This window comes from Larus michahellis, chromosome 4 (assembly GCF_964199755.1).
Source record: "Larus michahellis chromosome 4, bLarMic1.1, whole genome shotgun sequence".
NCBI lineage: Eukaryota > Metazoa > Chordata > Aves > Charadriiformes > Laridae > Larus > Larus michahellis.
The window spans coordinates 28117904-28144276 of NC_133899.1; the positions used below are offsets into that span (position 1 = coordinate 28117904).

The 26373-nt window shown below is 41.1% G+C and overlaps 1 protein-coding gene across 5 annotated transcripts in view; it reads left to right on the forward strand.

Annotated features, from left to right (window-relative positions):
* KIAA0586 (KIAA0586 ortholog) overlaps window positions 1-20710 on the forward strand; it is a 76913-nt gene extending 56203 nt beyond the window's left edge. For all 5 annotated transcript variants that reach the window (XM_074583628.1, XM_074583629.1, XM_074583631.1 and 2 more), the window contains one exon: window positions 19758-20710. In XM_074583628.1, coding sequence (XP_074439729.1) covers window positions 19758-19903 — 146 coding nt within the window. In that variant the 3' untranslated portion in view covers window positions 19904-20710. The remainder of the gene's footprint in view (window positions 1-19757) is intronic.
* The last annotated feature ends 5663 nt before the right edge of the window (window positions 20711-26373 follow it).

The following is a 26373-nucleotide window of genomic DNA, read 5'->3' on the forward strand; positions in this document are numbered from 1 at the left end:
AGATCAACGTGCATTAGGTTTTTTTCAATTGGCAATTTTGTTCGACTTCTAAGAGGTCGAGAGTTAGTTCTCCTCTTACTGCATGTCTCCTTAAATGGCACAGAGAGGTACAGTGCTCTGTCATTGCTGTAAGTATTGTCAAGACATCTCTCTGACCTTGTGCTAAGGCTTTTGCTGTGGGAGGCGTATGCAAAGGCAGAAAACTTCCCGTTTTAGTCTTCCTTTGGTGCCTACGCAGACCTATCACACAGACACCAGAGGCTTCTGAGGAACTTCTGTTCTTAAGTATATCTTAATAATGTAAAGGGGTTTACTTCTAAGTTTATTAGTATTTATTTTAAAAATTTAGATTCATAATTGCATTTGCTTTTCAAACAGTTGTTACTACCTGCCAGAACCGAAGCAGTCCAGACTGCCAGGCAGTTCTGCTAAGCTGCATGTGGCACCACTGCTTCATCCCTACAATGCAGATTTCATAGAATCATAGAATAATTTAGGTTGGAAAAGACCCTTATGATCATTGAGTCCAACCATAAACCTAACACTGCCAACTCCACCACTAAACCATGCCCCCATTCTGTGATTCTAAGCGCCATTTCTACATGTCTCTTAAATTCTTCCGGGGATGGTGACTCCACCACTTCCCTGGGCAGCCTGTTCCAATGCTTGACAACCCTTTTGGTGAAGCAGTTTTTCCTAATATCCAGTCTAAACCTCCCCTGGCACAATTTGAGGCCATTTCCTTTTGTCCTATCACCTGTTACTTGGGAGAACAGACCGACCCCCACCTCACTACAACCTCCTTTCAGGTAGTCAGGAGCAATAAGGTCTCCCCTCAGCTTCCTTTTCTCTAGGCTAAACAACCCCAGCTCCCTCAGCTGTTCCTCAAAGACTTGTTACTGAGACCCTTCGCCAGCTCCGTTGCCCTTCTTTGGACTCACTCCAGCACCTCAATGTTGTCTTTGTTGTGAGGGACCCAAAACGGACACAGTACTTGGAGGTGGGGCCTCACCAGTGCCAAGTACAGGGGTACAATCACTTCCCTAGTCCTGCTGGCCACACTGTTTCTGATACAGGCCAGGATGCTGTTGGCCTTCTTGGCCACCTGGACATACTTCTGACTCATATTCAGTTGGCTGTTGGCCAACACCCCAAGGTCCTTTTCCACCAGGCAGCTCTCCAGCCACTCTGCCCAAAGCCTGTAGGGATAGGCTTGCATGGGGTTGTTGTGACCCAAGTGACAGGCACTTGGCCTTGCTGAACCTCACGCAATTGGCCTTGGCCCATTGATCCAGATCCTTCTGTAGAGCCTGCCTACTCTCCATATTTCTCCATGTTTACCCATTTTTTCCTTTTTGCAGGTTTGGGGCAGGGGGAGGGAGGGTTTGGTTGGTTTGGGGGTTGTGGGTTTTTTTGTAGCTTGTGTCTCTAGTGTCCAGGCATATTCTAAGTGGAATTTTCTTTAGGAGGAGAGTAAGTCTTACTGCGACATATCCACTCTTACAAGTTATAAATACTGGCTGAGAGCCCCAAATTGCTGTTTCCACTTTGGCAGTCTATCTTTGATCTTTCACCAGTTCCAGTTTCCAGTTGTATAAATCCACCTATTGTCAGCCTGTCTAGGGACCAAGCTAGAATGTGATGCTTTTTCTTTTGTGTAAGATTCTCATGTGGTGGTGAATCAGCTGGAGTCGTTGTGCATTGCAAGTAGGGAATGATCTTGATAGCAAGTATTGAATACAGTCTCATATCTCCTGGATTCTAACACGCTGTTCACCAGTCTATCAAAATTGTTGTGCCAAAGCAGTCTTTCTCACAGCCTCTGTAGGATTCGTAAACGTGCTAGGATCTGACTGAAGCAGCTTTGTATTGTGTATTATGATTTGTATGCACTTTTACAAACTTAAAGTAATTGCTGTTGCCTTCATTGTAAAGAGCAAAAAATAAACACACACAATAAACCCCCTGAATGGGCACTGATCCCACTGGCACTGATCTTGAGTAACTCTGAATAAAAGCAGATGGCAGCAAGCTGACTAGGCTGACCTGCTTTACCCTTTCATGCAAATACTGCTTATATAAATGGGGGACACACACAAAAAATTAATAGGCTTGGGCAAGCCAGCTAAGGACAGAGACTCCCCATGTACTTAATGCTTACATCAGCCCCGGGGCTGTTTCCAGTTAGCTCTTCTCTGGAGGGAGGTGTTACTCAGAAATTAGTGGTTCCACAACTCTGAGCCCATGGTTTAATAAGAAAGAACTGATGTGCATCTAGAAAGTAAGTGTGCTTAGCTGTTCTGTGGCCTGTGTGTTGTGGTAGGTCATGGAAAATGATCAGAACAGTCTCTCCTGAACCTGCTACTCATTTATATACATATAATTGAGTCTGAAGTCCCTTTACACATCATCTTCCGTCATAATGTTGTAAAGAGGCCTTAGATTTTTATGGTCTTGCACTACTTTAATTTGCATGCCTGTTCATTAGTAGCGATGGCAAATGTATTTATATTGAGATTCCTAGTTGTTCTAAACGTTGTGTGTCAGTATGTCATTATAAAAAGCTGTGTTGTAAGAAATAGCTTTATCTTTTTCTTATTCAGCAGACCATTTAGTTGGAGTTACTGCCTCCAGGAGTATGCTACAGCCTCTGCCAGAGATTGCAGCTTGCAAAGACAATTTCCTGAATACAGTGTATTTCCATTTCTCAGTCACTATTGTTTTCAGCCTGGTATATCAATGCCAGCTAAGCTGGAATCAGGAGCCGTTCCAGCTGTCTTAGGTAGACCTGCTACCGACTCTGTGTTAGTTCAGTTGGCAGATGCGCTATAGGATCTTTTAGGATGATCATCGTTTCTTGGATTAACAGTCATTTAAGTAGGCCTCTTCTCTAACATTTCTTTTTTGGTGTAAAAGTCGTGGTTCTTTATAAAAGGCATCAGTATCAGACCAGGAGGTCTTGATGCGTTTGGGTGCTGGCAACATACTGCATGGATACTGTATGGTGACAGGTGAAGACAAGGAGTATTACAAACACATATTTCAACTTGGAGAAACATATATAGCACTGTGATAGGAGAAATGTAGGCTTTCTGTCTTCAGTATGTGCTGCGTTTGTTTCATTTTTCTGGTTGGCAGGGAAGGCAACTGTTGCCTTTATAATTCAGTGGCTTGTGCATGTGTGAAAGCAACACAAACAGCTTCTGCTTTCCCCACTTTGTTGGTTTTGGTTATCCGTGGGCAGAGGCAGCTGGACTCCCTTCAGCTTTACCTGTTGTTAAGAGCTCAATTCAGCTTTTTAAAGCACTACATAAAAATTGGAAGGAGACAGCTGTTTGTGTGGGGAGTGGCTGAGTAGAAGAGGAATTACTAGGGACAAGAGCATATATGCTGAGTGGAGGTAGTTTAATGCGAGTGATGAATAATCCATAGACTCTGACTGTCAGACCCCAAAACCTCTTTTGTAAAGGGGATGGGTGATTTACAAGAGCTGTCATTCTCAGCTATTAAACTTTTTTAACGCTTTGTAAATTTTTGCACTGCTAGCAGAGGTGAGGCATAGCGGTAAAGTTATTAATAAAATCTAAGTAGCCAATGAAGACAGATATTTAGATGATTGGTGTCCACAGTCAAACTGTAATGTTATTTTTTTAATTTAACTGCTAATTATATTGTGAGAGGGCTTGACTTACCAGCAGTTTTCAGTGTTGAACAGTGTAGTTACCTAAGTATTTTATTTGCTTATTTTTCTAGATACTTTAGGAGTAAAGAGACCTACTTTATGTACTAAAGAGATGCCAGGTTTTTCCAGCACCAGCTTCTCAATACAGTGTTACAAAGACTGCCTATAATTAAATATAAATATATGTTTCCAGTGCCCATGTGATTAATTTCTTAACACTAGGAGCTCAGGAAACTTTCAAGTAAGGCAACAGCGTGGAGTAAATGTTATCTAGGATGTCTTCCAAATGAAGAATACTATATAAATAATGGTAATGCACCTCTCTGATAACATGCTGATTGTGAGAAATGCAGTCTGCCAAAGTAGCTTTCTTCTTAAAAATAGGGTAAGGACCGGTGAATGAAGATTAAAGTTGTCATGTGTGACCTGTTGCTCACTGTGGGGGTTGCATACGGGACTGCGTTTTGTAATAGTGTTGAGTAAGATGTGCAAATGCAAAACTTCGTTAAAACACTTTTCATCTTCCATAAAACTAGTTTTGAAAGTAAAATACAACAATTCCTCATCTTTGAAATACCAGTTGCAAATGTGCTTTTGGTGACTGCATTTGCAAGCAACAGTAGTAAATGATGGAGATGGGTTAAATTTTGACTGTGGACTACTGTGTTCTATTTTTTATCATGAATGCTGTCATTCAGGAAAAAAAACCCTACACCTAGAAAAACTTAATTTAGATTTAGAACCTTTGTATCTCTGTTATCATTCTTCTCTATCTAAAACTTGTATTTTGCTTTTAAAGCAGGAAGAACTGTTTTTAAGCACAGTTCTAAACAACCTGAGTGAAAGTTGTTGAGTGTGACACAAAATATGTAGCAGTTCTGTAAAATGCACTTTTTTATTTCCCCCAGTGCTTTGTCTGCAGGGAGTTAACTCTTTCTGTGCATGATACAACTTTGACATTCATTAACTCTTTCTTTTTTTTAATGTCAGATAGTCATGTAGTTTCAGTACAAAATAATAATTCATCAACCATATTTGAACAATGAAAATGTGTATCTCACATTTTCTGGGTCTCGTAGAATTACATTTATGTTTTGGCTCCAAACTATGCAATCAAAGCAGCTTAGAATTAACGTGGTTGACCAGCACACCTCCATCCAAACTCAGGATGTTAGAATAAAGTAATAATCTCAGGGTTGCCTATTGTGGCCTTGTTTTATGCACTGTACATATTGCAAGACTTGGGCAGAGCTATGTTTGTTTAAAGACAGTATAACAGATGCAGTTTCTGTCCTTGTCGGACCAGTAGAAGTAAAAAGCATGGAATTTGCTGGCAGTTGCTTAGTTTCTGGGTTTTTTTGTTTGTTTGTTTTTATAATCGTAAAACCATAATTACAGATCTTGAGACAATTGTTTTATTTACTTAACAGCTGCTATTGTGCCCTGTTACATAAATCAAAATTATAAATGGGAAATATTTACCAGTTTAAGTTATATTATAAATACACGATTATCTTCTTAAAAGTGCACGTAGCTTATTTCAGTAATTGGACCCACTCCTGGAGACAGGCAAGCAGGGAGATTACACAGGCAATGCTTGTTTCTGAAGATGAAGCTTCCTTCCTGATTGAAAAAAAAAAAGAGAAAAGAAAGGGGAAGCAGTTTCCTGTTGGAGTCTTTACTTTAAGGGAGGCTGGGCAGTCGTGCCTCCCCCTGCTCCAGCTGGCCTTTACATGCCGTCCTTTGTGGAGGCATTCTCTGCTGAAAGATGTCCAAAACCGTTTTTACAAGAGCATTTGGGGCTTTCCTCTACAGACAGACCTGGGATTTAAAGAAATTTTTGCTCCTCTCTCATTTGCTTTTAAAGGCAAGGCTACAACAGCCGGTATCTCTGAGGTTAAGGCTTGATAAAGGCTGTTCTGTTCCTAAGATTTGTAATCTTCTAGACATGGCCTAATGAAGAGAATACAAAATTTCAGCTGTATGTAAGAAATGTGTTCTGATCTTGATATATATGACATGAAAAATTAATAATAGCAGCACTGCAGGCAAAATCTTCTCTGCTACAATGTGACAGCCCACCCCTTTGTCAGAGGTTTCAAGAATTTGGCTGCACGTTTGGAAATAAGCTGGAGAGATGTTTTAGCTTAGACAAAGCACAGCACACAACAGCTTTGCTGGAGTGTTGGCTCTGTGCTTATGGCAGGAAACTGCAGTAAAAACCATACTTTTCTACCTACAATATGTGATGGTTGTTTTGAATCTTTTTTTTTTTTTTAGTCTTTTTTTTTTTGCTTGAGTACCCAAGCAGCTAAAAGCTAGAACCACTTAAGGTGACAATTAGGGCCTGACTGTATACTTCATTAATTCAGTAGGTCATTTTCTTTAAGGACAAACTCCCTTGTTCTGTCTATCCAGTGTGGGCTGTTAAATGAGAGCCATACATTCAGTTCTTCAGTCCAGGTGCTTTTTGCAAGTCCGCATGGAAAGTGAAGCGCGTATAAAGAAGAGTAGACTTCATGTGTACCCATCGTAGGTCTGAATCATGTATTAAGGAGATGTTTACATCATGCGACACTAGTAGCTCAAAAATCCGTGAACTAGCCATCAAGCAGTCTCCAGAAGCAGTGAAGCTCCAGGGATGTGTGGTGGTGTGCTAAAGCTGATGGGTCCCGGGACAATGTGATTTCATAAGGCATCCAGGACATCTATATTTTGTAGACATACTTGCTTGGGTATCTGAGCATGTGTCTGTCTTTCAGAGTGTGCCATCCAACCATTCACACTTACTTGGAGCACTGCAGTACAGAGCCTGCCAGAGGGAATATTTTGAAGTTCAGATGTTTTGAGTCTGAGAGTGAAATTGCAGAAGGCCCTTAGAGGTCTGACTTATTGTGCAATCTCTGTAAGTAATTCGTAATCAAAATACCTTTGCACATGTCACTTTTATATTTCCTGTAATAAAACAGCAAGAGCAATTAAGATTTTGGACCATAATCTTCTACAAGCTTCTAAAAATGCATGGGTTGGGGATTTTTTGAGTTATGGCTGAAATAGCCAATTTTAAAATTTTTGATTGCTTCAAAAAAAGTTTGGTAATGGCTATTCTAATAGATTTTTAACTTTAGCCTGCCAAACAAAACTGTTATGTGGTAACATAATTGATCTGAAGTTTTCTTTTGAAAAAAGTTAAGTAAGAAACCAAAAGAACTCTTCACAAAACCGGAAGACATCTGTACTCCGGTAACCCAGTATGTGACCTACTGGGCTTTATGCATTTCAAATCAAAAAGAATCAAATATACTGCCATATGCGTGCAAATGTGTCTGATAACACGCTGTGTGCTGCGGATCTGTAATGTTCTGACACGGTTCAGAAAGCTGTCTGTGGTCTTGGCATTCTTCAGGAAACATTAGATTAATATAGCTGCCTTTGTCATATAATTTTCTTCTTGTTTAAGTAGGTGTGTGAAGGCTGGTGCTACATAAATGGATTACACGGAAGACTTTGGAGGAAGAGGGGGCTTGTAAATGAGGCTGAAATTAATGAATATAAGAATTAGAAATCAAAACTTTATGTTTAGTCTAAGGAGAAACAATTCCGTAAACCATAACCACATGGCTGTTTCTTGTTTGCATCAGCTCTGGTTGACTGTTATTGTCTTCTGTTAGTTCTCTGGGGCAGTGGCCTGACTTTGTTGAATGAGCCAATTGTTTTCCTTTGTGTTGCCCATCAAGTAAGTCCCCATCTGGTTTGTATCAGACTGTTTTCACAGCCAACAACTGCTGCCTTTTCTATATCCTGACACTTAAGGGCCCCATGCTATCAAAGCATTGCTGTGATAGCCTGTCTGGCTGGGCCCATACAGCTGTGCCTTGCAGCTTGAAACTATTACCCAAGTAATGGTAACTTAGAACTTGAACTGGCTCTTATTCCCACTGGTGTCATGTGTACAGTGAACAGAATACATTTTTGTTGAACTCCGTGTTCAACAAAAAATTCTTTAAAGCTCTCAGCGTATATGATTGGTTAGTTTTTATTTTCCAGCAGCTTCCTGTATCTAGAGGCAGTTTTGTATTCTTCTAAAACATTAATGAGTGCAAGACAGGCAATACTTATTTAAGACATTGTTGTTATTACTTACTTTTATGGTACATTAAAGCTCAATAAGTGAAAATTAAACAAGCAAATGATTCTTAATGAGGATTTTTCTTATCAGATTTAGAATACATTTCCAAGAAACTTTCTGTGCATAATAAAGGTAGGTTGTGTGAATAATGCTATACATTGGCTACTACGTTACTCACTTACTAAGCAGTGATCTAAAAATACAGAGCAATGGACAATGAAGCTGCATTAGCCTGTTTATTTCTTCTCTGAAGGAATTGGGAAGGATTGGATAACTCTGTAACCTGGGCAGTAAAACTATATTACGGTTTGCATTGCAGAATCATTGAGAGGCCCCTGGAATGATCCAGGTCCCTTTCTGCCTGGCTTCCTACATGGTAGGAGACAGTCCTGTTCCGAGGGACCTTGCAACACGTGCGTTTTCTCCCTCCAAGATTTAAAAAAACCACAACATTGCATCAAATAATAGTGACATTCAAGTGTTGTCTTATATAAGGAAAGATATCATCTTTAAGCATTTGTTCTCTTCTGTTCTTGTGTAGGCCATGTATCCATCTAACTCTCAGTGACAGAGTAATGATGAGCGGAAACATATTCCCCAACTTGTATATGTATTGAATTTTAAGTATATTCTGGACTCAGCTCTTTCATGATATTTAAGAGAGGAAGAGAAAGAAAATAATGGATAATGCATTTCAAATTTCTGGTCTTACTGTGTGTGCAAGAAACTGCTAGAAAGCAGACTGATTTATGTAATACTTGCAGAGTAAGTGTTCCTGAACTTGGGAGTGCATGTGTGTGTATATAATGTGGGTGAATTTGCTTCAAGTAAAATAATGGGGAGCCCTTAAATTCCATGAGATGCACAAGATGAGATTTTTTTGCCATTGTGCTATTCATACTGGTACACACTGGGTGTCATTGTGACAGACTAGGGTTGTGCTAAATAATTGGGTTTATGTCATTGTCAGGTATTTAGAGGGTTTGCAAAAGCTGCTTTCTTAAGGAGCTTTCCATAATTGCTTTTCCTTTGAGCACTATATAAATTCAGGAGTTGCAGTGTGTGCTCTGGAGCAGCAGACAGACCCAGGCATCTGTGCCATTCACCTGCACAAGTCGAGTCCCATCAGCACACACCTCCGCAAGGAAGCTGCTCCCACACATGCCAACTGAATTTCTGCGCACGCTCCCTTCCAGTGCAAATTTCCCTGTACTGTGGCCAGGAATATTTAAACCCAGACAACTGATAAATGAATTTCATTCAGGCTGCTTACAAGCTATATTAATCATGCTTGTGGCCCAATGCAATGAAGAAAGCTATTGATGAACTGAGTGCAACCAGGTTTGGCATCAATAGTTTGAACTGGGAAGAGTGAATGTCAAAGTGCTGCAATGCTTTCTAAAATAAGTTGACACTAGACACCAGAAAGAGTTGCCACCATCAGTTAATGCAGTCAGGATCTTCAAAGTTTCAACTTGCGTGTGTGTGCGCTGCTTCAGAGGTAAAGAACATCTGCCCAAATGAGAACCTAATGTAAATGAGTATGTTCAGTGTCTCAGAAGGCATTGCTTGACTGCTGCTCGAAGATTTGTGCAGAGCACCTCCTGCGTTGCTAACAACAGTTGTCGGTTTCACTGTCACTGCTGGGGAACCGCTGGGTCAGTAGTGAAATCTTCAAGAAGCATAGTGTTGCTGGGAGCAGTCTGCAGTGTTTTCCCCTCTTTATATAGTGCTCAGTAGAGATGGAGGTGTGTGTCATGTTAAAATCAGAAGCGATGTGGATAACAGAGTTAAGAAGGTGGTGTAATGTGCTGGATATGTAGCATAGATGTAGAGCAATATGTTTCTGCAGTTCGTTTACTGATTAGAGCTCAGATTCACCGCATATTAAGAAGGAATTTTGTTTTTACTTTTTCCCATGTAGCAGGCCAAGGTTCTTAGATTGGTGTTTTGGGTTTTTTTGGTTGTTTGGTTTTTGTTTGTTTTGTTGTTTGGGTTTTTTTTACAAGGAGGAATGCTTATATCTATTGTACGAAGTTTAAACATTTTAGATTGTAATAAACTTTAAGACCTTTCAGAGTCTTTGGTTCTGGCATCACACCGGGTCTCATTTCAAGAGAAGGTTAGATGGTCTTTGGCAGAATAGGGTCTGGATACTTGCGTAATGGCTGTCTACCAGCATATCTTCCAGTAAAGACATTTAATGTTTTCCTTATTTTAACATATGCTTACTTATCTAGATTGCAACGGTATTCTTTCTGAACTACTACAAATATTGCTTGCCTCTCTAAAATTCCTAGAATTGCTTATCCCTAATACATTTTTCAAAGTTAATTGATATGCACCAATGGTAAGACCTTTAATGGCCATCTTCTGCTGTTTAACAAATATCTTTAAAGGAGGTCTTTTTAACAACTTTGTCGGCATGTATGCTAGAAATGTGCATAGAGATGTCCTACTGTTTATTAGAATACATTGCTGGAAAACGCTAACTGTATAGGGCTGGTTTTGTTCTGTCTTGTCTTGTTTTTTCCTGGGGAAAATATTTATAATCTCCATTTCAAAAGGTGTAATTACAAAAATTGAGTAATTGTGCTGTAGGTATAACCATTTTAATATGCCAGATCTTTGTAATGGTAGTACAGTAATAGGATTCTGTTTCCATATGGAGAATCCCGTGACTTTGGAAGTGAAAATCATCAAAATAAATTAATAGGGTCATGTGAATATTTAGATTTTAGAAGTATTCAGAATAGAGAAATACAGCTATTTTGTTTGTGGTCATCTAGATAAACACTTGCTCTTTGAACAGTTTTTTATTTTTAGTATATCATATAAATTTTTATTATAAGAATGCATTTAGTGACCCTGTTATATGTGAAGAGTGATGTATAATGAGAAAATTCTGCCCTGCAGTACTGCCTGAAGAGCCGTGCAGTACAGAAGGTTTTCTGTTTTCTTCCTGATGCCTACCCCCTAGACTTCATTCAGTCTGGGTGCTGATCGCTGCCCTGGCTGGAGGGTACGTAACCTCCTTTCCCAGGAAATCCTCTTGTTTGTTTGAGGGAGAGCTCATCAAGGTCTTCCATCCCGTCACACTTTTAAGTGATAGAAAGTAGCTTGTGACTTCTGTCACTAATTCACTGAAAGTTGTCCTCTTAACATTCCTAACAATTTTTTCAATAGTCATGTAGCTGAGGAGTTAATAGGGCTGGATAGTGTGCGATGCTTAGTAAGCGTATTCAGGGCAAGCATCACTGCAGATAACATGTTCAGTCTTTATCTGCAACATACTGAACCTGTCTGATAAGTAGAGATTGTTATATGTGTATCCCAAGTGATATGGACAACCACGCATCAAAAACTGCCTAAGAGCAGCATGTTAGAGTAACTGTTGGTAATTTAGCTGCATGGGCCAAATTGATCTGAAGACAGGAAGGAGGAGACTCCAGAGTAACCCAGAACATATCCTGGCCAGTACACTAACTTACAAAAGAACATAATTTGCTTAGGGGATCCATCACTGGGACACCCATCTTCTTTTTAAGCGCAAACTGGAAAGGTGTTCATTTTCAAACCCACTGCAACCCTTATTTATGATGAAACATCATTGAATTTTTCATTCAACTTTAATTACTTGTGTAAATTATTTTAAAATTATTTTTAAGTAAAAACAGGACATGTAACTTTTAAGAATTAAAAAGATGCTTTGATTGTTTTTTTTGTTTACTTGCCACTCCCCGTGTAGGCTATGAATGCTATTATGTCTAGCACTGTGGTATGATGTAGATAAGCTGGAGGTGGTATTGCTGCAATTAATATTGTTAAGATACGAGGTCTCAGTAGAGCCAGTCCTACTGCTAGGATTGCAGTGAACAGTTCTGCATCCTGAGGGAGGTCTGCGTAACTTTATCTTAGAATTTAGTATGAATTCCCACTATTGATCATTTGAATTTTTTTTAATTTTTTTTTTGAGCTGCTTTATTTTGCTTCAGATACTGGCATTAAAATGCCTTTTGGATCCCCAAACATGAAGGTGTGAATAACAGAGCTTGAATATATTATATACAACTGTACTTTAAAAATTACTTTCTCATCCACTTGCCTGTTAGATTTTGCAGAAAATGAGAAAAAGATTGGTATGTAGGTGACACTTAGTTGTACTGAATAAATAAAATATTAATTACACAATTACGTATGCAGTCTTTAAATTATCACTTGTCAGATTCTCCTGATTCCACCAGCTGTGGATTTAGAGATTACTCCCCCCCCCCCAGCTCTTACACAAGATACACATTTTCCTGGTGTTTTTCAAAGACTCTGGACTAGTAATGAACCAACTCCTTCTCCTTTTTTTACTTTGAAATGAAAGCTGCTGCTCCAAGGTTTACCGCATCTCATTTCTCCTCAAGAAAATGGCTACGGTCAAGAAGCAGCAGTGCTTAAAATTTAAGAAAAGACTATTTGTTTGTAGCCAATTCCACATCAAAAATTAACAGGCATCTGTACAGAAATATCAAATTGACTTCTAATATTTCTTCTTAATTTTAATAATTATTGTAGTTATTTGGAAAGATCATTACACATCTTTTGGAAGTGATTTGCTGGGAAACGATAGCAAGAGTTGTGGCCAGGGAACAAACTTGTTAAGCAATGGGATACTCTACAGAGCAAAATACACCAGATCAAAAGAAGCAGGGTAGATTTTACTCACCAAAAGGAAATATTTTAGTAAACTCTGCAATCTCATTTCTAGATGGTTTTGGAGCTGCTTTCTGTCTGTCCTTCCCTACTGGTCTCTGTGTTAGGATTTTGAAAAATCTGGTTCTAGTTTATTTTATGTATTTCTAGTTTTTGTTCTGTTTAGTGTTGTTATTGGTGGGAATACAGCATGTTTTGGAAAACCACTGAACCTTGAACTCAGACTTGAGAGGAGGAAAAATCGTTTTCAAATACTCTGCTTTGAAAAATTTGTTGGCTGCTTAGCCTGTGTCCTGCCCTCCTTTACTGACCCAGGATCTGAATTTATTTTCTTTTCAGAAATATTTATAGCTAGGATATACATCAGGGTTTAAAGAAACAAACAAAAAAAGGAAAGCAGTGTGTGTATGCATGTTTATTTTCTGTGTGCTTGTATGCGGAGTTTCTGTAAGTACATTACACCATGTGAAGATGGAATTTGCCAAGTTTAGGTCAAAACTTGAACTGAACTCATACTATACAGTTTTCTGTCTCCACTGGTGTCTGTGGCCCACTTATGGAGGTTTATGAGTTGGCTGAAGCCTTTTAGAATTAAACTGTGCTTTTTCATCTCAAGCAGTAGAATCATACTTCTAAATCCAGACATTTTTGGCTCAAGTCCTACAGATGTCTGTCCATTTCTGTAAAAGAACTCAAGTGTTTTAATTGTAAATCTATCCCTTTCATGTAACTCAGCCCTAGAAATTTGGCCTAAGGTTGCCTAGAGTCATTTCTGTTTGCATGAAACCAGCTTGGTTAGGCGCAGCTTGTTTTTGAGTTACAAGAACAGATCTGCAGGCATTTGCAGACCATTTTGTTCTTGCTTTCTGTATTCCTGTCCTAGTGGAAGGCAGCTGTCTGACATGCAGCCCGGGGCCCTATGCATAGCAAAGCATTTACATAATGAGAACAGAGTCCCTGCTCTAAAAAGCACACGTGCTTAAAGATTTTTGCTTCGTTTCTAGCAGAGCTGAGAGGACACTTTCTCCACAATAACATAAATACACACGTGGATTCAAGGTGGAAGTGGTCCAGAGCTAGAAAAGTGGAGGAGCTATCATTTCTAATGAATGGAGAATAATTTTGTCCAAACAATTGGACTATTTGAACCACCGCTGATGGTCATGCTTATTTTTGAGAATGTCGTATTCTTTACCATCGCCAACATGTGACGAGTTCCTTACCATGCCCACTCGCAACTCTATAAGCCATTAAATTCCAGAAGCATTGAATTATGTAGTCAATATACAAAGTATAGCTAGACATGAGTCTGAACTGGAAATACTGTTCTTATAATTAATAACATGACTCACATTGCAGTGTATTTTATCCTTTCAGTGTAGCCTTCAGAATTGCTTACATCAAAACATTTATCAGTTTCTTACCAGTATATGTTCACCCAGTAAGTCTGGAATAATTTTGATTTTGACAAAAATGCTGCTTCTTGGATTGCTGTACTTGGTAATTTGCCTGTTACAACTACATATGAAAAGGAGTGAATTTTTCTTTGGTACCCTATAGATATCCACGGAGACATGGATTGGATACACATTGGCACAAATATGTACCTCACGTCTTTATTTACACATAAAAGCAGCAGATAAAATGTTTCTACTGATAGCGGTTCTGTTACCTTTGGGCTTGTAGGTATTCTTCTACTTTACCGTCATTAGCGTAAAGATTTTCTGACAACTCTGTTTCCCTGCTAACAGTCTTTGTAACTGTATCCCAGATGTAAATCTTTTTTTGTAGGGAAAAAGCAAAATGGGGGAATGACAAAGATTTTTTAAAAAAAGGCACTTTCATTGAAGGTTTTAAGATGCTGAGTTACAGATCTGCAGGTGCTGTGCTATCCCCAGTGCTCCAGACACTTGAGATAATGCCATCTGGATTAAATTATTTGTTGGGGCAGGACAGTGTTTTAAACTTTGAAGTCAGTAATAAACAAAGTGAAGCAGCTGGAATCTGGCAGAAGAAGAAACAAGCCATTCATATCAACCTGTGCTATTAAAGGAGAACACTGCACTGGAATTGTTTTTACATATGCTGGGAGCCTTATTATCATAGAAACATAGAATGGTTTGGGCTGGAAGGGACCTTAAAAATCATCTCATTCCAACCCCCCTGCCCTGGGCAGGGACACCTCCCACTGGACCAGGCTGCTCAAAGCCCCATCCAGCCTGGTCTCGAACACTTCTGAGGAAAGGGCATCCACAACTTCTCTGGGCAACCTGTTCCAGTGCCTCACCACCCTCAGAGTAAAGAATTTCTTCCTAATATCTAATCTAAATCTACCCTCTTTCTGTTTAAAACCATTACCCCTCGTCCTATTGCTACACTCCCTCATAAAGAGTCCCTCCGCATCTCTCCTGTAGGCCCCCTTCAGGTACTGGAAGGACGTTATAAGGTCTTCTTGGAGCCTTCTCTTCTCCAGGCTGAACAGCCCTGACTCTCTCAGCCTGTCCTCATAGCATACGTGCTCCAGCCCTCTGATCATCTTCGTGGTCCTCCTCTGGACCCGTTCCAACAGGTCTATGTCCTTCTTGTGCTGAGGACTCCAAAGCTGGACGCAGTACTCTGGAGTAGGGTCTCATGAGAGCAGAGTAGAGGGGCAGAATAACCTCCCTCAACCTGCTGGCCACTCTTTTTTTTGATGCAGCCCAAGATGCAGTTGGCGTTCTGGGCTGCAGGTGCACATTGCCGGCTCATGCTGAGCTTCTCATCAACCAACACCCTCAAGTCCTCCGCCTCAGGGCTGCCCTCAGTCTATTCTCCCAGCCTGTATCTGGGCTTGGAATTGCTGTGAGCCAGGTGCAGGACCTTGCACTTGGCCTGGTTGAACTTCATGAGGTTTGCATGGGCTCACCTCTCAAGCCTGCTCAGGTCCGTCTGGATGGCATACATTCCTTCCTCACAGCTTGGTGTCATTGGCAAACTTGCTGAGGGTGCATTTAATCCCACTGTCCATGTTGCCAACAAAGATGTTAAACAGCAATGGTCCCTGACCCCTGAGGAATGCCTCTCATCACTGATTTCCACTTGGACATTGAGCCGTTGACTGCAACTGTTTGAGTGCAGCCATCCAGCTAATTCCTTATCCACTGAGTGGTCCATCCATCATATCCATGTCTTTCCAATTTAGAGACCAGGATGTTGTGCAGGATAGTGTCAAGGGTTGCTGTGTCACAGGGTTGCTGTGAAGTGATGGTTGTTCTTAAATTTTAATTAGTAGTATTTAGATAATTACAGTAATTATGGTTCTGTTCTTGTACTGAAACAATAACGTGGGTCCTGATCCTTCAGATCCCTCCCCTTGAAGATAGCTTTTTTCACTTATAAGATATGGGTCTGTTTTACATCCAGATAGATTAAAAATAGAAGTTTTATTTATTGCAGGGACACTGACTCAAAGGAGTTAAAGCACATCATTTTTATTTGGCTTAAAAGTCAGCCTCGTTTAGTCTTTTTATTTTGCTAAATAGAAAAATTTTAAAAGAAAGATTTAAACATTTTTCTTTGTTCTTACTGTTGCCAATATGGTATTAGTAACCAAACCTCCCTTCAGGGTGTTTAATTCCTTTTCCATTTGGCATACATTCACAATACACTTGTATATAGCATACTCTCTCTGTGTGACAGTACCTCTTAGAGAAAAACTCCCTTCACAGGTCACCGGATGGTTTACACACCATTCATTTTTATGTTTCTGTTAACCAAAGATCTGGAAATTTAATACTGTACATGAATTTGTTATGATTGGCAAGAGCAGGAAAAATCTCTAATTTGAAATCTGACCTTTTCCATCAGTGGGTCACCAAGACGTTTTCAGTCACTGTTGAGTTTCTACCAGTCAAGGACCCTTACACACTTATTAAGCGTGTCAGTTTTCAAAGTTTATATGAATGTTTTCTATTAGATGGTGACAATGAATTTGGAGAACTGGAGGTCACCTCAGGTCACGTATTCCATTTATTGGATTTTAACAAGGAAAAATTTTATAAATACATCTAAGTACATGATTACAAAATTGTACTGCATACTTCTAGAGCCTCTCAAGAGGGGGAAAAAAGCTGCGAAGTTTACCTGCCTTCCTGCCCCGCACTGCTTTGTAAATGGAGGAATTTTCCCTTCTGTTTTTATGACATATCAAAAGATTATAAGCACCATTGCAGTTTGCATAGTTGTGGCGGTGAAGAGCTCAATGTTTAGAGGAAACCATTGTAGTATTGGTTATGAGCTGTTCTCTGATGGGGGAAAGAAATAAAATGGAATATCACATTGTTAAAGAAGGAGCAGGCCAGGGACTATACAAGTGCTATCACTGATGTACAGCAAAAGGCAAATACAGACATCAGTAAATAGCATACATGTGAGCAGGAACACAAGCATTGAAACCTGTGTGCTCGTAGTTGTGTATTTATTCACATACCCATCCCTATACGTATATACGAATGTGTTGTATGCACTGTGCACTCATGAGGTTAGATTAAGCAAGAGGTGATAATGATAAAGCACATGCAGAAGTTACTCAATAGTTGTATCTTTGGGCCAATGTAGAGTTTCAGGACTAGCAGCTTTCTATCCTGGAAAGTTACAGTCACAGAGCAGAATCTCCCTTGTAGCCGAAATAGGATATCCATATTTTTTTTACGGTTAAAATGTTGAAAAGCCAGGTTCTGTATTTTTTGTGTGCATCTGACAAAGTCAAAGACTTCACATTTCTGTCTTTAAAAAAAGGGAAATGTTTACTTTTCTTTAGGTATATTTAGATAACTGGTAACTTTTCTGTTGAGCAAGTAGATGGAATTATTCTTTTAATAATTCTGTCCTTTCAACATTTTATATCTATCATAAAAGTGAACTATAGTATACCTGTAAAATATATTAGAGTATGTGCTAGGGAGAATGTAGACTAATATGATACTTTCTTTCAGCAACCCAGAATCAAATACTTGGGAAGTTACTATGGAGCTTTGGGATAAGGGAATATTCTTCCCCCATCACCACCACCACACGTTTTTTTCTTTTTTCTTTAACAAACCTGAAAACAGCTGTTGAAACAATGACATCATGGAATGTGGCATTACTGTGGAAATTATTAACAAAGTCAAGCTTTGAAAGCATTAAACTACATATAGTGTTGGAGAGCTGCTTTAGCGTCTAGGATGATTTACAAGGTTTCCTTGGACGTTACACATTCACGTCTTTACTGTGTGTCAGCTTCACGTCTAACCAATTAAACGCTTTGCTTTTCTTCTGTTCCCTTTCTGAGTAACCTATTTTTATCACGCAAACATGGCTACGGACTAAGCTCATGGAAGTACTTCTGGAAAAACAAAACATGTACGTTGCTTGCACATCTTTGTGGTGTTACCATAAACGTCCTTTGGAATCACATTCAGAAGATGTAGGATTTCTCATGTCTTCTTACTTGACAGCTGTGCTTTGTAGAGGGGTTCGGGCTGGGGGTGACGAAAGCTGTCCAACTAGTGAGGATAGTCCAGTGAAAATATGGATATTGCTTCTTGCAAACTGCGTAAGTGACCGTAGCGGGCAGGTGTCGTGTTGATGCCCTAGGGACACAAAAAAATGTACTTGTGCTCTTGCTAACTCTCCAGAGCCCTGCCTTCCCGAGGGACAGGAGGCTTGTCTGGCACAGGTCGCTGCATGTACGGGCTTTACTGTCTTTGGCCTCATCCACGTTTGACTTCCTAGGCTGTTGGCAGCTGTTCTAGCATGAAAAACACCAGATGAAATTTTATTTTAGCAGTGAGTTTTTGTTGTTTTAATTAGCCATTTGAAGTGTGCTTTGCTACAAGTCAGATGAAAGCAGGTTACTACTACAGTGACATAGTAGATAATTAACTGGGGTGAAAGAAAGCCTAACTTCTTGGTTTTATTTGGAAAATAGTGTTTTAATTACCTAGTCTATCACAGAGGAAGGGAGAATTGTTACAGCTTATTGGAGTAAGAACAAAATCCAAGAGAGCCTTTGCTGTTGCAGACAGTCTCATATATGTTTGTTTTGCTTGTAGCTGCTGCACTTAAAATAAATGTCCCAAGGACAACTGAAATGCTAAAATGCTCTTTCAAAACTCACAAAATGTTTTGTGAATGTTGTAACATTCATCCAGTGCCATTTCTCCTGTCCTCCTTTATTCTGTCTGTATCCTGATTCATGTCTTGCTCCCCCTGCTCTGTGAATTGATTAATCTTGGTTCTTTCCTCTGGTTAAATATAGTAACTCTTGCCCATGGCCCTTCTCCATTCCCATCTCTGGTATCTGGCTATAGGTTGTTTTCTACCTCTCCAGTGTTTCCCGGACAGGAGTACTTTGTCAGCATTTCAGTGATCTTGCACAGCTGTGCAGCCCTCAGGGGCTGCTGGATGGTGGCTGGGCTGTATGGGGGCTTGTCCCTCTCCCAGGACATCCAGATAGCAAGAATGGGAAGTGGCAAGGTACTCTCTCAGACTTGCTGGAAAATGAATGTGACTTGTAAAGTCCTGCAAGCCACATGTCTGGGGGGAGGCTGTGTACATTTTCTCTGGAGTCTGTCAGAGGATGAAAGAAGGGAGATAGACCACAAAGGAGCAGCAAGGAGGACCCTTAATGAGCCAGGGAAATGGACTGGGGATAGGGAATAGCTAAAACAACTTCTCACCTATGTTTTGAGAAGCTGAAGCATTGGTAGGGTGTTTTTCTCTGTACTACTTGTAGCAAATGGCTTCAACTTGGATTGCTTTGCCCTTTATGATTGTACATAGATAGGTGGTATTGAACAATTGGAATGTTTTCTAAAAGTTTGATGCAAACGGACATACAGATATAGATGGAATTTAGAAATACTGTTAGTATCTATGGATGTCATTTCATTCTGTAGAAAACACCAGTATACATATTTGAAATTATTCTGGGCCTACTGGAGATTATAAATGTACATGTGTTTGTATGTATGGTGTATCTATATGTAAATACAACCCAGTCCACATATGCAGAGAAATTCATCCCTTTGTTACCTGATAAAGAGAACTCCAATGGCTAGAACAGCACTCTTTGAAATGGCTCAGAACTGTGGACAGTGAGGGTATCTGTGTCTTTGTATTTCCATGGAATGATGCAATATGGAGATGACTTCAATGCAGTTTAGTTGTTTGTCATAGACAGCAAATAATGGGTTTTGTTCTGCTTTGTTTTTTTTTTTTTAGGAGAGGATGCTGCCTCACATATGAATTCCCATGTTTCTGCGGCCAAGGTGTCAGTGAAGCTGCCTTCCATGGACACAGATAGTGAAACACAGAGTATGAGTAGCATACGTGGCAATTCAGATTTTGCAGGGACAGATACATTTTAAAGCTCGTGGCTTTTTATGTCCGTCACTGTCAAAAGATTTTGTCATTGGTACATTTGTCTGCCCACTGTGATAGCTTGGATGTTTCATCAAAATTCCAGTCTTTCAGTACTATTTATTTTCTACTTTTTTTCTTATAATTTTGTGATGATTATAAATTTAGGCAATGATTCTGTTTGTGAATATATCAAATATTTTTAAGCAAATAAAATGCAATTCTTTCAGAATCATGGTGAGTATTAAAATCCATGGCAAAAGTCTGTCTCACTGATGGAAAAAAATGCTTGGCTCAGTATGTCAGTACTGTGAAAATGTTGAGCCAAAGGGAAATATATTTGAAACCAAAGTTTGCAGGAAAATTGTGTTTCTATGTATCTTCAGAGCTTGTTCATCCTTAGAAGACTGCTATCGCAAGTCAGTAATTCAAAATTGTATCTAAAAGAGACCATTAGAATTTGTATTGTTATTATGTTATTATTGTTATTATTCTTATCCTTATTCTTTTTGGGGAATTACAAGAATTTTTCAGCATTTTGATGCTTGTTTCCCTAAAGATTTCACATCTTGAAACATGCCTGAATGAACAATTGTGTGGGTAAGGTTATTTGTTTACATTTTTTAATATAAATTTCTCCTTCTCATGAGACAGAGCTGGTTGCTGCAATCTCAACCCTTCAGAAGCACGAAAATCTCTAGTCACCCTCCCAGAGATGGCTCAACTTTTTATTGTCTCAATCAGGACAACATGGTCGATTCAGCAGTGGCTATGGGGAAAGGCAGGATCGTCTGCCCCAGGCAGCATCTAAGCCGAACAAAAAAAGAGGAATTTAGACATGTTCCAGTAGGAAAACTAGGAAAGGAGCTCTTCTCCAGACAGGGCAAACACATCTTTTGCTGTGTTCCTCATCCAGTCTGAGCTTTTCATGGGATATCTGTGGAAAAGAGGAGATACTGTGGCACTTTCAAAGACATGGAGCATGAAGGCATCTCTCAAAAGCTAGGAAAAAGTACTCCTTTCTGGTCGACTTGGACCTTGTTCTGACACCAGAGCATATAACTTCATCTGCACAACTTCCCTGCATCACTTAATAAGAGGCATTTTGTTGTTGCAGATACTCATAACCATGAACAATTCCCATTACTCTTATTTTATGGAACCATAGAATCATAGAATGTGTTCGGTTGGAAGGGACCTTTAAAGGTCATCTAGTCCAACCCCCCTGCAGGGACATCTTTAACTAGATTAGATTGCTCAGAGCCTAATCAAGACTGGCCTTTAATGCCTCCAGGGATGGGGCCTCCACCACCTCTCTGGGCAACCTGTTCCAGTGTCTCACCACCCTCATTGCGAAGAACTTCTTCCTAATGTCTAATCTAAACCTGCCCTGCTCTAGTTTAAAGCCATTGCCCCTCGTCCTATTGCTACATGCCCTTGCAAACAGCCCCTCCCCAGCTTTCTTGTAGGCCCCCTTCAGGTACTGGAAGGCTGCTGTAAGGTCTCCCTGGAGCCTTCTCTTCTCCAGGCTGAACAGCCCCAGCTCTCTCAGCCTGTCTTCATAGGAGAGGTGTTCCAGCCCTTTGATCATCTTCGTGGCCCTCCTCTGGACCCGCTCCAACAGGTCCATGTCCTTCTTGTGCTGAGAGTTCCAGAGCTGGACACAGTACTCCAGGTGGGGTCTCACGAGAGCAGAGTAGAGGGGCAGAATCACCCCTCTGGAGCTGCTGGCCACGCTTCTTTTGATGCAGCCCAGGATACGATTGGCCTTCTGGGCTGCAAGTGCACATTGTTGTCTCATGTCCAGCTTTTCATCCACGAGTACCCCCAAGTCTTTTTCCGCAGGGCTGCTCTCTATCACATCATCCCCCAGCCTGTATTGATAACGAGGATTGTCCCAACCCAAGTGTAGGACCTTGCACTTGGCCTTGTTGAACTTCATAAGGTTTGCTCAGGCCCACCTCTCTAGTTCATCCAGGTCTCTCTGGATGACATCCCATCCCTCTGGCAGATCGACTGCACCACTCAGCTTAGTGTCGTCGTCAAACTTGCTGAGGGTGCACTTGATCCCACTGTCCCTGTTACTGATGAAGATGTTGAACAGCACCGGTCCCAGTGCAGATCCCTGAGGGGCACCACTTGTCACCCCTCCCTATCTGGACATCGAGCTATTGACCACCACCCTCTGGATGCGAGCATCCAGCCAGTTCCTTATCCACCGAACAGTCCACCCATCAAATCTGTATCTCTCCAACTTAGAGATGTTGTGGGGGACCGTGCCAAAGGCCTTGCAGAAGTCCAGATAGATGGTATCCATAGCTCTCCCCTCGTCCACTGATGCAGTCACTCCGTTGTAGAAAGCCACTGGGTTGGTCAGGCAGGACTTGCCCCTGGTGAAGCCATGCTGGCTGTCTTGAATCACCTCCATGTCTTCCGCGTGCCTTAGCATAGCTTCTAGGAGGATCTGTTCCATGATACTCCCAGGCACAGAGGTGAGGCTGCCTGCACTGATTTAATCTCTCTGTAATAGAGAAAGATTAGAAGTTGCTCTTGGTTTTATTTTGATCTCATTGACCACAAGATTCAGTTGACTTGCTGCAGAATCTGCAAAGGTAAATGGAAAAAGAAAGGGCTTCAACCATTCACGTCAGTAATATCCAGAGGATTCAACATTAAAGGGAGTCTCTTTAGTGTGTTGTAGAGTTGATTTCTTGTCTGTCTTGGCAGACATGTAAATAGTGGCTTTGGGTGAGGGTTAAAAGCATGTCAGGATTCATGCAACATGCAACAGCACTTTAAAAAAAGAAAAGGTACAAGTGAGACAGCATTACTGGGAGCTGGTTTTCAGCATGTGATGCCACACGCATTATCTCCAATGGTAAAGCTGCTTCTAGATATTCTTACACTGTGACAAGCCACCAGCAGAGGCGAGCATCTATGAGGTTGTGCTGATGCTGCTGTCTGTGGAATTGCGCTATAAATCAGACTATTGACACAATCAATGCTTTAAAAGACAGTAGCCTTTTTGGGGAAGGTGGAGATGTTCTTTTACCCGGCATCTCTTTGCTACAGCAAGGCATCAAGTGGTTGTGCTAGAAAAACTGCCAGGATAATGAAATGCAGTGGGGAGAACAAGAGCTTCTTCAACCAGCTTTCCTGCAAGAGAAAACCTTCATGAAATTATGTTCCACACACTCTGTCAATCTGCTAGGTTTTTAGGATGCTAATATATAATTTACATCCCCTTTGTTGCAGTGTAAATAGGAAATGAGCTGTACTGTTTTTGTGTCCAAAGCTGTAGGCCTGGATGAGGACTGCAGTTTGCTAAACAAAGTACAGTAATCTAATCAAAGACATGCGGAGAGCTGACAAACTAAGGATGAGACAGGAGACAGCAGATGGATACACAGGCAAGGAGAGTGCACAGGAAAGGATGAAACAGCCCTGGCCGGTGAGAGAGGCAGGTGTCTCATCATACTAGGAATATAACTGTGTCAGATTTTACTGTCTGCAGTGCTGAGCATCTCACATTTTGCTCTAAGTTATCTTATTTTTCTCTTCTTGGGAACAAATGCATCTAAGTCAAAGGTGGTGTGATTGTCGTTGACTGAATCCTGAAGAAATGATCTGTCTTTTTATGAAAATATGTCAGAAAATCCCCAGTGAAGGCCATTTTCAATCAATTTTAAAAATCCCCCTAGAGTTACATTCTTTCTCAACTCAACATGACTGACTGATCTTCTTGGAAGCTTCTGGGTGCCTGGCGCTGTGCTACAAAGATCTGCTGCTGGTGGGGATTACACTGTGGCAGTGGGACATGCTAATTGTTCATCCCCACTGCAACCTCCGCTGTTCCCATTCAAAAATAATTTTGGAGGTGTGAAAAAAGTGCAAACTATTTGCTTTTCCTTCCCCAAAGCTTCCCCAAAATGAAGTATCCTGCCACATAAACAAAAGGGGACCTCTGTAAATCTGGCACCCCATGCATAGGTCTATTAAAAGTATTTATATTCCTAGGAAAAGTAAAGGCTGCAGGGCTGGGGGGCTTTGGTTTTAATCAGAGTCTTCATTTTTCCTTTGAAATGGAAAAAAAAAAAGTATCTTCTAGGAATTTATCTATTTCTTACTTTTGGATTCAGTCTTGTATTTCAGATTCCAGTAAATAGTTTTCCGGAGTTTGAAATGGTAAGCAGGTGTTCTATGAACACAGCCAAGCTGTGATAAGGAGTTCACAGAATCATAGGGTTGGAAGGGACCTCTGGAGATCATCTAGTCCAACTCCCCTGCCAGAGCAGGGTCACCTAGAGCAGGTTGCACAGGAACGCGTCCAGGTGGGGTTTGAATGTCTCCAGAGATGGAGACTCCACCACCTCTCTGGGCAGCCTGTGCCAGGGCTCTGCCACCCTCAAAGGAAACAAGTTCCTCCTCATGTTTAGGTGGAACTTCCTATGCTCAAGTTTGTGCCCATCACCTCTTGTCCTGTTAATAGGCACCACTGAAAAGAGCCTGGCCCCATCCTCCTGTATTTATTTCCTTTAAGGAAATTTAATTTCTTTCCTTCCTGTATATATATCCTTTAAGTATTTATAAGCACTGCTAAGATCCCCCCTCAGTCGTCTTTTTTTCTAGACTGAAGAGACCCAAATCCCTCAGCCTTTCTTCATAAGAGAGGTGTTCCAGTCCCCTAATCATCTTGGTAGCCCTTTGCTGTATGCTCTCCAGGAGTTCCCTGTCCTTCTTGAACTGGGGAGCCCAGAACTGGACACAGTGCTCCAGATGAGGCCTCACCAAGGCAGAGTAGAGGGGGAGAATGACCTCCCTCGATCTCTGCTTGCCAGGCTCTTCTGGATGCACCCCAGGATGCTAGTGGCCTTTTTGGCCACAAGGGCACATTGCTGGCTCATGGTCATCCTGTTGTCCACCAGGACTCCCAGGTCTCTTTTCCACACAGCTGCTCTCCAGCAGGTCAGCCCCCAACCTGTACTGGTGCATGGGGTTATTCCTCCCCAGGTGCAGCACCCTACACTTGCCCTTACTGAATTTCATAAGGTTCCTCTCTGCCCAGATCTCCAACCTGTCCAGGTCTCTCTGTATGGCGGCACAGCCTTCTGGTGTGTCAGCCACCCCTCCCAGCTTTGTGTCATCAGCAAACTTGCTGAGGGTGCACTCTATCCCTTCATCCAGGTCATTGATGAATATATTGAACAGGACTGGACCCAGTACTGACCCCTGGGGAACACCACTCGTCACTGACCTCCAACTAGACTCTGTGCCCCTAATCACAACCCTCTGAGCTCCGTCTTTCAACCAGTTTTCTGTCCACCCCACTGTCCATTCATCTAACCCACACTTCCTAAGCTTCCCTATGAGGATGCTGTGGGAGACCGTGTCAAACGCCTTGCTGAAGTCAAGGTTGACCACATCTACCGCCCTCCCCTCATCTATCCACCCAGTCATGCCATCATAGAAGGCTATCAGATTAGTCAGACATGATTTCCCCTTGGTGAATCCATGTTGAGTACTTCTGATAGCTTTCTTTTCCTCCACATCCCTTGAGATGATGCCCAGAACGATCTTTCCAGAAATCTTTCTTTTGTCTGTCTGCATCTCGCCAAGTTCCGTTTTGTTTCTACAGCTTTTATGATTGAAAACGCACATTTCTCATGGGCACTCACAGAACTGAAACAGCATGATTTGCAAGCTTGCTAAATGGATTTCTTCCAAGCAAGTCATTGGGGTATGTCATCAAAGCTTAACAGCATCAAATAGAATTCCATCCAGGAAAAGTATTAAAAAAACACCTCTTTACAGCTATATTTCAGGTAATTCTCAGCAGCAAAGAGGTTAGGAGAGTGTTACTGGATTTCAGGATTGTAGTGTGGAAACCAAAACCCTGGCTTTATTTTTTGGTTCGACTGAATCCCTGGTGAAGCTTGCTCATGTCTTAAACTAGGAAAACACTCAAGCGAGAGTATTTGTTCATACATTGGACTTGCAGTATAGGAAAGTGCAAAACTGAAATGTCAGAAGTGTTTATATTTGCAGAGCATCTTCTGACTTTGGTAAGCAAAATCTGTCGCTTTGGAAGTGAGGTGCTCAAAATCCACGGGTTTTTTTTTCTCATCCTCTCCCCCTCCCTGAAGAAAACACAGAGATGCTGTATGGTGAGTGTGGCAGCAATAAAGAGAATGGGTGGATCTACAGGGACATCATGAAATTCCTGGCACAAGTGGAGATCTCTGCTTCCAGGTCAGTACAGGCTCTTGGGACAGGACTCCAGCCATAAGCTGGTAGGTAGTTTGTCTGATGCCTGTGTCACCCTTCCCCTGTTCAGCTGACTTATCTTGGTTTTCAGTATAGGAAGCAGAAAATGTCATGTGCACGCTTAATCTTACCTGAATTGTGGGAAAGTGGATAAAGTGAGTTTTCTGTTGTTCTTGTTCCCCTTCATAGCTCAGAGATGGAAGTTGCCAAAATT